Here is a 12,203-nt window from a genome sequence, read left to right as displayed (position 1 = left end):
TCTCTGTGCCTGCTGGTCCTGTGGCCTGGCATGTTGTGATCCCATCATTGTTCCATCTTCATTCATCAAGACTCTGTCCCCAAACCTTTTCTCTGTAAGAACTCAAAACTCCTCAGACAGAGTTGGCCACTCCCACCTCTGTGATGATTCTAAACCTTGTACACACCCGCCCTGCTATAGGACAGTCCCTGCTTTATTTCACAATGGAGCAATTTTTTTTTCATTCACAGTTAAGGCATAAGTGGCCTTGGTTTCTTCTTGACCCCTTTTACAATTGTCTGAAAATTAAGTATCACCAGGGTCCAAGCAAGGATGCATCCCTATTGAATTTTAGGTGGCTATTTGTTTATAACTTAATATATTCATATTTGTAGCTTAGAGAACTAGCTCTTACCCATATTCTCTAAGAATGAAAAAAGAGCTACTTGCCTTTTAAAATTATTGATGTGTCAGGATTCAGGTTGGAATCTTAATGTGGTTTTATAAAAATTACCCGTCATTGATTGAGCGCAAACAGAAGACGAGTGGGAAGGAGGGGGTCCACGCAGCCACGGCTGCCTGGATGTGGGGCTGTTACCTGCTGGCCGGGCTTGATGGGTGAGAGCGTGATGCCCTGGGTGTTGATCACTGGCAGGATCTGGTTCCCGATGACTGTGGCAATGATCTGGCCCTGGGCATTGGTCAGGAGCTGGGGGGTGATGGGTTGCACTTGAAGGCCCTGAGTGCCACTCGCTGCTTGACTCGATGGCCCCGGATTCGGCATCAGAGGGATGGTCCCAATAATCTGCAAGAGATGGGCCCAGAGGTGAGGAGCCGGGCTCTGCTCTGGTTCTGCACATGCAGCTGAAGGTCACTCATGCCTTGCTCTGTGCAGGAGCCTCCCAAGAGCCAACAGAAAGACTGCGACCAGATCTGGAGGAGGGTGTAGAAGACAGGGGCAGGGCTTGAGCACCTGCAGGAGAGATAAGCACACGTGAGCGGGATGCATGGAAAAGCAGGGGAAAGCACCTCCTCGAAAGCAAAATCAACCTTCAGTGAAGACATAAACCTAGGCTTTCACAGACATCTGTTTTGTTGTCTCAGAACCAGCCAGAAGATGGACTTCTCATGGTACCCAAGACCCTCTTCTAGCAGGGAAGCCACATCCCTTCCCCAGAGGAGCGCCTCAGACCTGCTGTGGTCCCTCACATCTTTCCCCTGCCTTGTTCTTCTCTGCTGTCTCCATCCCTGCATCCTTTCACCTTCCATCCTACTCCCCCAAGGTCCCTGGCAGCCCAGCCGGAGTGCGTCTCTCCACCCTGGTTCTGGCTTCAGGGAGACAGGGTTGCCTTCCCAGCTCTGCCACCTACCAGCTCAGTCAGGGAGCTTCTGCTTTCTGAAGGTTTGAGAGAACTGGGATCATAAACAAATGCCTGAAACTCTTAAAATAGAGTTGGAATGACAACTGAAAACGGCAATTTTTGAAAATGTGCATTTTAGATAACGTGTTTGCAACCGGGTCTTAAGGGTTAGAAGTTCAGGGCTTCTGTGGTGGGTGGCAGAGAAGGTTTCTGCTTGCGTCTAGCAGCTTCTGGCTTCAGCGAGGGGATGGGGCGGAGTGTTGCAGGAGGGACCTGGCTGGTGACGGCGCTGAGGAGGAAGGGAGCAAAGGGAGCGTGGGCAAGACGGCAAATGGTCAAGGTGTCTCTGAGAGCTGGAAACATGGATCACATTCATATGCTGCTAGGGGCAAATTTAATCAGTACAGAATGAAAAGACGATCTGTCTTCCAAGTTATGGACTCTTCTGGGAGAGTCACGGAGCTGGCGGTTGGAGGCTTTCCTCTCCCACACAGCGCAGAATGGTTCAGCAGCGCTGCTCTTGTAGTCACATTCCAGGATTCCCTCCCAGGGTGAACCGTGGTCGCATGGCCTGGGGACCACCCAGACGTATTCATAATACTGTCTCCAGAAGTGCTTTTACGTTCATGGTTTCGTTTCCTTCCATGTTCTTACTTCCGTTAGTCTGCCCCCTTTAAGTGGTTGGGGCTGCGGAGGCCCAGCTGTCGCTTGATGGAGGTGTTGGTAGGTGACAGCGGGGCAGTCCAGGTCTGCCGAGCCCCTGATGGCGGCGCTTCCATCATGTCATCTGGTTCCCACCGCAGGGAGGACATGGGAGAGGACCCACTCTTCGGGAGGGCACTGCGTCCCGTGGGGATCTTCTGTCCAGACAACATGCAGCTTGCAGTCCGAGTTTATAAACGACTCTGTTTTCTGCCCCCACAGCCCTCCAGAGAGGGCTTTTAACACAGGTTCTCAACACACGTCTTTCCGACGAATGGTTTCTAGCCTCTGCTACTCTCAGGATTCCAGAAGCAACAAGACCTGCAGGAGAACCACAAGGGCAAACACGGTTCGGTGATGAGGATCGCGACGAGAGGGCACCCCTCCTGGCGTGGCCGTTGCTCCCACCGCAGGAGCCCCCGCAGGACGGTGCTAATGGAGCAGCTGTGTGCATACAAAGCAGCGGCGGCCGTTGTCAGCGGATGCCGGTGGAGGTCACGTAACGCCTGCGAGAGCGGTCAGCAGGCCCTGAGGGAGTCCGTCGCTCTGTGGGTCTCCCTGAGCAAGCCTGCTGGTCCGTCTGGCAGCATCAGCGGTGAACCCGTCCCAGCAGGGCAGCCAGGTCAGGACGAGTCCACATCAATAGACGAGAGGACATAAGTGCTGCACTGATGAGTGGTCTTGCACGAAGCAGCTCAGGACCCAGAAGCTGTCCCTCTGACCCCACAGGCGGTGTGTAGAGACCTGGGGAGCAGGCTCCTCGTCCCACATCTACATGCACCTGTCCGGTCTGGCCTTCCCGTGTCTTCGACCTGAGAAACCCCAGTCCACCGGGTTGGCCTGAGTTGGAAGCCGAGAGAAGCCAGATTGGTTTAGGTGGCGGGGTTGTGGGTTCTATTTTAAGCAGCATGTCAGCGTGTTTATGAGCTTGTGTGAGTAAGTAAGCCGGGAGAAGGCTTCCGAGTGAGGCACAGCGCCTGACAGCTAAGCCCACTGCGATGCTGGGAGGCATTTTGCTCCCAGAAGATTGACACGAGTCTCTGCTCCCCTCACGGTAACGAGATGCTTTGCCTTCTTTCCCAGTGCAAAGAAGAAAGGCAAATGCAAACGACTCTCCAGCCTTTCCCGAAAGTACATCCTTGCTCCGAACACTGTGCTTGACATTACTAAAACATAGCGCCACTAAAACTCCTCCCCACTGGCTCCTCTTTTCTTTCAGGGGCCCCAGCATCACTTGCCGTGGCTAGCATGGGAACCAGAGGGATCTGGAACTGCAAACCTGGAGGAATCCTTTAATAAGGAGGTTTTGCCTGCCAGGTGGCAAGGTGGGGTCGGACTGTTCTAAGGTCTGGAAGCCTTCTGTGAAGCTGTGCCTTTCTCATTTTTCTTCTCCTTGCAGGCGAGTTGGGATGACCATCTGGGTACGGCAAGAACTTGGCAATGCTGTGGGGGTTTCCCAACAGCCCCCAGTGAAAACCAGAATGCCGGTTTTCATTTGCTCCCACTCATTGAGGGTAGAGATGATCACACAGTGCGGTCTACAGATTCCCAGATGTGCCTGTTTTGTTCAGCTTGGCCCCGACTCCTCTCAGTACTTCCACACACCTCACCAAAAAGCTTCCTCCAATCCTGATGCCAGAGAGATCTCAACAAGGAAGCCAGAGATGCTGAGGCAGCCATGGTGTGAGGCTCTTGGCACTTGTGTAAAGTTGGCAGTTTACTTGTGGAAACTGTATTTGAAATCAGAGGCCTTTTAATATTCAAGGGAAGTATTTACATCAACATGTATTCCAAAGAAATCAGGAAATTAAAACTGACCTTTGATATTTGGAGAGCTCCTTCTTGAGGGCAGAGAGAGAAGGGATGCTTCTGAGACATCTGGAGACCATGCCCTTTGGAGTCTGAGTTTCTGGCTCCCAGAGCTAAGAATTTGCTGCTAGGGGAGTCCTCAAGGAAAGACGCGGTGCTGAGTGAGCAAAGCCAGCCAGTAGGCTGTGACTTCTGGTCAAGGCATTAACTACAACAAGAGAACTGACTTTGTCAGAGCAGCCTAGTGCCTGCTGACTCTTCTCTGCGTGGAGTGTGGCATCATGTGCCATGGAGAGGACCGAGAAGATGCAATTAGGGATGAGGAGGGGGTAACAAGGCAGGCACATCTCATGCAAAGATTCTATCAATTCAACAGAAAAATGATATATACCAAACAAGTGGCAAGGACTACTGATAAGAATCTCTATATCCACGTGGTGGGTGTTCCAAGGTCTATTGGGAATGAATGAGTGGTATCAGAGGAAGAACGATGAGGGAGTTCAGGGAGACTTGACTGAAGAAATAGGGCAGAGCCGAGTCTCGAAGTTTGGGTGGGATTCGGCAGGGCAGAGAAACCATCCCAAACAAGAGACGAGCTGGCCATGAGAGACACGGGGGATGGGGCATTGACTAGTTTTCAAGCAAGAGGGTTGAGACAGTGGATCAGGGACAGGTCAGCACAGAAGCTGTCAAATCGCATCCAGGCAAGGAGGTTCAAGGATAGTTTTGAGCAGGTGGAGAGGAGCGCTGAAATGGGAGTTACTTCCGGGATAAAGACAAAGATGTGGACGGAAGAGACAGAAGTAGCGAGAAGCTCTGCATAGGAGCTCCATCACCAGGATGCCATTCTAGCTGGCCAAGGGTGAGGCAAAATGCCTCCATGAATCCTTGACAGAGGGGTTGTTGGAGTCATTGACTGCCACCTCAATTCAAAATGCATGGCCTGCTTTATGCCTTGGTTACAACATTAGAAATTTTGGGGTGAAGTTATTGTCTCATCAGTCCCACAGCAAATAGCTCGGGCATTGTTTGCAATGATCCTCGATGTCTTTGCCCTGGTTCTAACTGTAATGACTCATCTTCTGATGAATGCTGTAACCAGGGCTGGGCCCTTCGTATCGTAATGACAACTTGAGATCTAAAAAAAAGTTCTGGCCTCTTTGACAGAGGACTTCCTTGGTTGTTGCTGCTCGTGTCCACCTGTCTTTTTCCTTAGAAAAGTTATGAGCATAAACCACAACAGAAAATGAAGTCTGTGGCACAAGAGCAACTAAAAAAATATAGTTAAAATGGCTGCTGGTGTTTGTTAGCACGTGTAATCCCTGTTTCCGTAAAAGTTTGGGTGGCATACACATAAAAGTGACTGTTGTGCATTCAGCGGAAATGAGGACTTTAGCCATCATAAAGATTGTCTTGGAACTGTAGCAAATCTCAGCAATTTGGGGTCACCTGGTTATCTTTACAGTGTCCTTAGAGACTTTGTACTAGTTGAGGTGCTTAGTAGGGACGAATTAGAACTGATGGAGATAACATGTACTGAATTCATTCACTGCCTACATGTGGTGTCCTCAGCAGCAGCAGATGCTGGCATCACAGAAGCCCAGGGCACCCAGACAAGTCATCTGATGGGCCACGTGTCGTAATTGTCTATGACATGCTGTTAAACTCTGCCACGGAGAATGTATTTGCAGATGTCACATTGACAAGTAATTTCGTTGCACATATCTTTAAGAAAAGGAAATCCGTCAATGCTGTGAATTGGTGACTTTCTCAGCACCTTCAATCCATCAGCAGAGATGATTCTTTGCCAAATATTTGTGTAACCTCAGCACTTTTTGGTCAAGAGGCTTTTGTTAACACTAGCATCCAACAAAGAGCACCAGAGCGCCAAGGAACCGGTGTGAGTGATCCCCAGGATAGAAGAAGCTCATTACCTTCTCCTTCCTCTCTGGTCTGGCAACAGCCATTCTCTCTCTTTCTCCGAGGGAGGATTTTGTCTTTATATAACACATTCAGTGTGGGGTGCCTGGGTGGCTCAGTCAGTTACGCATCTTCCTGTGGCTTAGTTCATGATCCCTGGGTCCTGGGACAAGTCCCACATCGGGTTCCTGGCTCAATAGGGAGCCTGCTTCTCCTTCTCCCTCTGCCTGCCTCCCCCATGCTTGTGCTCTAGCTCTCTCACTTTCTCTCTCTCTCTCTCTGTCAAATAAATAAATAAAATTTTACAAAAATAACACATTCAGTGTGATTTCACTGGGCTCCAACTGTAAGGTTAAACCCACTTAGCATTATTTTGGCAGCTCCGATTAGGATGTTGGTTCCAGGAAAGGTAGGAGAATACAGTTACTCCCCAAACGAAATTTATTTTTTCTGAGATGCAATGGTGCCTTCTTGCATTTAGCACTCTGTCCACGATGGGGAAGAAGAGAGGCGTGGGTGTTGAGAGGGGCTTTTGCAGAGAATCTGAACCGGAGAAGAGTAAAGGCACAAAGATAAGCAGATGAAGGAGCTCAAAAGAGGGAGACGCTCAACTAAGGACGCTTGGGTTTAATCTTGGAGGCAACGCCAGTTGGTTGTCCGGGGCTTCCCCGAACTCTGGAGGTGTCAGCGTTCAGGACAAATATAACACCATGAGGGATGAACAATGTCTGGCTTGGGCATGGGCAGCGGGAATGGCGGTGCCTGAAGGTGGTATCACCGAAGCCCAGGAGATGAGGCAAATTATCTCAGACCAATTTGCAAGAAAGGGACACCACGTAGTTCTTTAATGAGCAACTGCGAAAAAGAAGGGCTGAAGGTATACATTTTGATGCTTGTGTTCTGGGTGTTGAGAGGTGTTCTACCCCTGGGAACATGTACCCACTCAGTGTTTTCTGCTGTCAGAATTAGGATCCCTGTTGGATGATTGGTTTTCAACTTCAGAAACCTACTCACAGACAAGAGTAAAGAATTAGAAGTGCCAGGATCTTTGTTTTGCAGTGTCACTTGTGGTCGCATTATGAGAAGGATAATTTGCATGAAAACCAGATGTTGTAAAGACAGCCATAACATCAATAAAAAGAATCCTCTTCTCTAAAATCTTCCTAAGAGCCATTAAAGATCCTTCTCCTTAATGGAATTTAGGATATGTTTATAGAGGAATTAAATTCTCCACTGCCCAGGTGCAAACCCAGGTTTTGCCACTAACCGGTGGGAGATTGTTGGCAAATGACTTCACTACTAGAACCTCAGGGTATTCATTTGTAAAATGGGAATAATGACATCCACTTCATAAGGGCATTGTGAGGATGAAATGGGACACAAGTCTCCGAACAATACTCCACTAACGAAATTGATGTTCAATAATTGTTTGTTCTTAGCTTAATTTTGTTTATATGCCTGTGTGTAACTCCTGGCATTTGTACTAATTTGTACAACTCTCTTGTATTTTTCTGAGTGGTATGACTTTACTATGAAAATAGTTTACCAAGGAGAACAGAAAACAGTAGTTCCCCATGAAAAATAATTAAATCCTTCCTGTCTTATAATAGAATGCTAAGCCGAAAGTGTCCATCGAAGCACCAAGATTCAATAGGTGTTGCGTTCCAAGGGAGGGACTAGACTATGCTGTTGAAAACCAGGAGGACAATTCTAGAACTCAGAGGGCAGACACAGAAAGATTTTGAAATTCTGTGTGTCTTCTTCACTCCCAGGAAGGGGGCATGGGGAGTTTTTCCTCACCTCCAGGTTAATAAATGTAGTTAAGTAAATAGTGTTCCCTCAAAGTTGGGGAACATACACCATAAGGAATCTAAAGGTGAGAGGCTATGGTTTTTGAGCTGAGGAGGGAAGAGAGAAAAAGAAGAGCAAAGAAGAGGAAGGAAGAGAAAGGAGAGGGATGAGAGGGAGGGGGACAGAGAGAGAGAGGGCTCTACTGCATTGGCCCTTGCTACCCTCCCACTGAGAGCAGGCAAAGATGGGTGAGTGTTTCCCTGGACTCATTATCAGGGATCTGAGCCATTTATAATCCTGTCCCAGAGGACCCCCTTGGGGAATGGGCACTGGGACAGAAAGCCTTGGAGAGTAGACTTGGAGAAAACCAATCCCTGGGAGGGGAGTGTGTAGCTGGAAGAAAACACATTGCCTATAGCACTGTGCTAATAACATAACACAGAGCTGTAGCACTGTCCTATAGCTGTTGGAAGGTCCCAGCTGGGCCTCAGACATGCTCGTGGGAGAGCTGGCTTGAGCCACCTGCTGGCCCAGAGGGAAGAGGCTGTCTCTTAGCAGTTCAACCTAGGGCCGCATTTATGCCCATCTGTCCTCTCCCCACCTCAGCCTGCCCTGTCAGGAACGGAGGCAGCAAGCCGAAGGAAGGAGAATCACTCCACCTGAGAAAGACTACCCTTTCCCACAGCAGGAGCAGCAGGAAGGAGGCCCACCTGGGGACGCTTCTGGTGGCTGTGGGACGTTTAAGTTAGGTTCCAAGTGTTGATTACTGTCACGGAATGGGGCATCTTGTTGGCACCTTAAGGTCACTCTAGAAGACTCTGTTTCCTTAAGGGCCTATAAGAAGTTGTGGGACAAGAGTCTGAGGTTTAATCCAAGGGGAGGGGACAGCCTGTGGCCACCGAGCCGGTTGACAGGGACAGTGAGAGGCTCTGAGGATCTTACCCTGCTGGGTATCACTTCTGTCCTCGTTCCCCACTTTAGGGGAAGGGTCTTCATAACTGCCAATTACCAAGAGATTTAAGCTTGTCCTTCTCTCCTGACCATCTCTCATCACTGCCTGTGAGAGGGCCAAGTGTGAGCAGAAGGTACCATCTCTTTATGTTTTTCTTTGAATGCTAGCATTTCGGGACCATTGTTCAGTGGGTTTTTTTAAATAAGTTAAACATGACTTAATCGTGAATATTAACAAGTATTTTCTAAGCCATTCCCATCTATAATATTAAAAACAGGTAAAGAGAGGGGACGGACTTTACCTCAATCATCAAGGTCAGTAATACTAAAAAAGGAGTCCCTGTGGGTCACGGGACTTTGTTCACTAAGAACACTTGCAAGGCAGAGGAGAAATGAAGGCAAGAAGGAGGCTTGGAAGAGGAGAGAGAGAGTGACGGCTACTGGAGGAGTTACAAGCTGTGAGCACAATATACACATTCCCACGGACTATGAACTTGGTTTGGTTCTGAGAGCCTGGGCTGCTATATGCTGACTGTGGACAGGTTAGCCGGTAAATTACTGAAATCTACATCGAAAACTCATGAAGTACTCTATGTTGGCTAATTGAATTTGGATTAAAAAAAAAAAGAAAAAATGTCAGCCGACTTAAAAATGAATAGTATGACAATGGCTTCATTGCTGAAATGCCACTGAGGCTCTTGACAACCTGGGAGCTGCACTAGGGAAAGCCAGTGGCCCCCAAAGTAGGGGAGAGTGTCAACACCCCAGGGAAGGTCAGAAGAGTCAGGGGGAATTTCATCCCGGTCGTTTGGCAGTTATCTTAGCAAGACCGTTCTCATCAGCAACAGCAGATTTATAAGATGTGATTAAGATGTGCATACGGGTCTTCGTTTCCGGTCTTATCTTTAATTAGACATATGATTAAGGAGCACAAGATCACCCAGAACTCCCAAACGCAGCCTGGAACACGGTCTTTAATTTGTTTAATTGTCGAGAAAGAAAAAGTCTAATGTAAATGTGTTTGTTTTCCAATTCCAAATGGTGAGTCAGGGGGAAAGGGATCCCACTTGATCTTCACGAGGGGAATGATTTGCTTATAGAGCATGGCCTGAATCCTGGTTCTGTGGCCCATTAGCAGCAAACACTGTGGAAGAAACTCCACATCTCCGGGAACTGACAGGCCTCCCAGGTAAGAGTCAACTCAATTGATAAAATGATCATTCTTATTGGACCTGAGTCTTTCTTGAGTCCTTTGGCAAAATGAAGTTAGCAGCTGCGGCCACGGTCTGAACTGTTGACAGTTTCTATTATAATAACACTACAACTGAATCTGGCACACTCAACACTCTGCATGCAGGTGTTTTTGTTTGTTTGTTTGTTTTTTCCCCTTAAATTTTTTTTTTTAAGATGCATCACAATATCTGTTCTTACATATTTTACTGTAAATGTGAGCTTTTTCTATTTTCTCTTTTATTTGGTTTTGTACTCAAGCATTAGGAATCATTGACAGAATAAAAGTTTTGATCTAGAGTGTAGTCTAAAGATTAAATTAAATGTACACTAGATGATCCTACAGCGAGATAGGAATTAAGTGGGGAGTCATTGTAATTGACTGCCTGTCTTACTCGTGGAGTGACTGGTGGGCAGGGATCAGTGTCCAGGACACTAATCCTTTTCTTGAGCACAGTATAGGTGCCCACTGTCAACACAAGTTCTTTTTTTTTAAGATTTTTATTTATTTATTTGTCAGAGAGCGAGAGAGAGCACAAGCAGAGGGAGCAGCAGGCAGAGGGAAAGGGAGAAGCAGACTCCCCACTGAGCAGGGAGCCCACTGTGGGGCTTGATCCTAGGACCCCAGGATCATGCCCCGAGCCAAAGGCAGGTGCTTAACCACTGAGCCACCCAGACGTCCCTCAACACAAGTTTTAAAATTGTATCTGAATTATAAATCTACTCTATTGAAAGGCATATTGGTAAGCTCTGGATTATTTAGGAGTTCTTTATTTCTCTGTGGTGCTATTTTCCCTCTACTACTCTGCTTTTACTTAACTAGAAGGTGGGAAGAGGAAGACAGAAGAGGGGAGAATGAATTTTGTAAAATATTTGCCCAGAGTTTGATTGGGCCTGATGTGGAATTCAAAGCTGACTGACTTCATCTGTGATTGGACAGAAATATCCAGTGATACAGAAAAGGTTCTCCTAGCAAAGCTCAAATAAACACGACTCTCAGGACTAAATGCAATTTTCTTTGGGGAAGGGAAGGGGAATTTGGAGAGATTCTTTTGGAAATGGAAGGAGAAATTGCCACTTTGTTTGATGCCCATCTTCCCCTTGGAAATTTATTGCTTATGGTTAGCAATTTTTGTTTATATGAATATTAATATTTACATATTAAAAGTATTTTTATATAAAGAGATAATACAGACATATTAGCAATTCTTTCACTGTCAGAAAGAGTAGGGGATTGAAGTGACTGTAGATGATTCTAGCAAAGAAAAAAATCTCTTCCACATTATCTGGAAAAGTCAGGTAATTGAACATCTCTGTTTTATTCTGAACAGCTTAAAAATTAGAAGTGTTGCTTTATTCATTCATTTGTTTCATGCACAAGTTAAGCCCTTATATACTCACTCACTCACTCAGCAAATCCTTTCTGAGGTCTGCTCTGTGCCCATCACCCAGCCATACCACCTGCTCTCATTCCTACTGTAGAAGATGGGGAAATCACCCAGCCATCTGAGTTCATGAAAATCCCTTCTTTTGGATTAACAAGAGCATTCTGTAAAGCTTGCTGTCTATGGCACAAGCAACTGGCCAATGAAGAAGACAGCCTAGGTTTCTAGTAGGCAGGACGGTCGAGATGGCATCCATTGTATAAAGCCCCAGCCCCTGCTCTTGACAAGTAGGGGCTACAGGCTCTTTTCTCCTTCTGGGAAACAGCTGCACTGATCAGTGGCTTGAGGTGATCTCCCGAGGTCCCCCTTTTTAAGGACTGCCTGTTTGCATGCTCACATGTGTCATTGGACAGCTGAATTCACCCATCATTGAAAGAGGTCCTTATTTTCTCCTGAAAAGTAGCAGAGTTCTTTGTTTAATCTTTGACGAAGGCCACTAGGTGCCAGGCACTGTTCTAGATTTTGGGAGACTGAGGGGAAAAAAAAAAAAAGAAGAAGAAGAAGCTGGATTTGATGCCCGCAGAAATCAGGTGGCAATCAGGTAGCCATCAGGGAGCTAGGTAGAGGTAGATCCATTGGGACCTCTGGTCCCCAAGAACATAAACAGAAACTGCTGGTTTCCCACTGGAGACGAGGAAGGACAGGAGCGTGGTGGGGAATGCCCCTCGGTTTGCACAGAATGACATTCCTCCTCAGCGACCACACCCCAGTTGCAAGACCTCTGCCATCTTGATTCCACTACAGGGATCCTCGTATGAATTCATTTTTGTGGTAAACGAGGGCTCTGGGTCACTGTGCTGTCACATAGCTCCCCCCTCTTCATCTGTGAACGTATCAAAACTTTCCTATAGAGAATCTGAATTGGAATTTAAGGAATGCATATTTCAGCACATGGTTAATACATAAATAACAAGGGCAAGTGTGACGCCTGGTACAAAAGCAAATTCCTTCAAGCCATTGTGGTCCAGGTTTCAATTTGTGGCTTCTCACTCGATATTCAATGGTAGGGAATGAA

The 12,203-nt window shown here is 47.2% G+C and overlaps 1 protein-coding gene across 4 annotated transcripts in view; it reads right to left on the bottom strand.

Annotated features, from left to right (window-relative positions):
- The window catches only part of POU6F2 (POU class 6 homeobox 2), a 419,114-nt gene that overhangs the window by 24,516 nt on the left and 382,395 nt on the right, over window positions 1–12,203 (bottom strand). For all 4 annotated transcript variants that reach the window (XM_032874946.1, XM_032874948.1, XM_032874947.1 and 1 more), the window contains exon 7: window positions 578–784. In XM_032874946.1, coding sequence (XP_032730837.1) covers window positions 578–784 — 207 coding nt within the window. The remainder of the gene's footprint in view (window positions 1–577; window positions 785–12,203) is intronic.

This window comes from Lontra canadensis, unplaced genomic scaffold (assembly GCF_010015895.1).
Source record: "Lontra canadensis isolate GAN:19392208 unplaced genomic scaffold, GSC_riverotter_1.0 scaffold54, whole genome shotgun sequence".
NCBI classification, from domain to species: Eukaryota; Metazoa; Chordata; class Mammalia; order Carnivora; family Mustelidae; genus Lontra; species Lontra canadensis.
The sequence above is the reverse complement of the archived record's forward strand: the minus strand, read 5'-3'. Positions and strand labels throughout refer to the sequence as shown.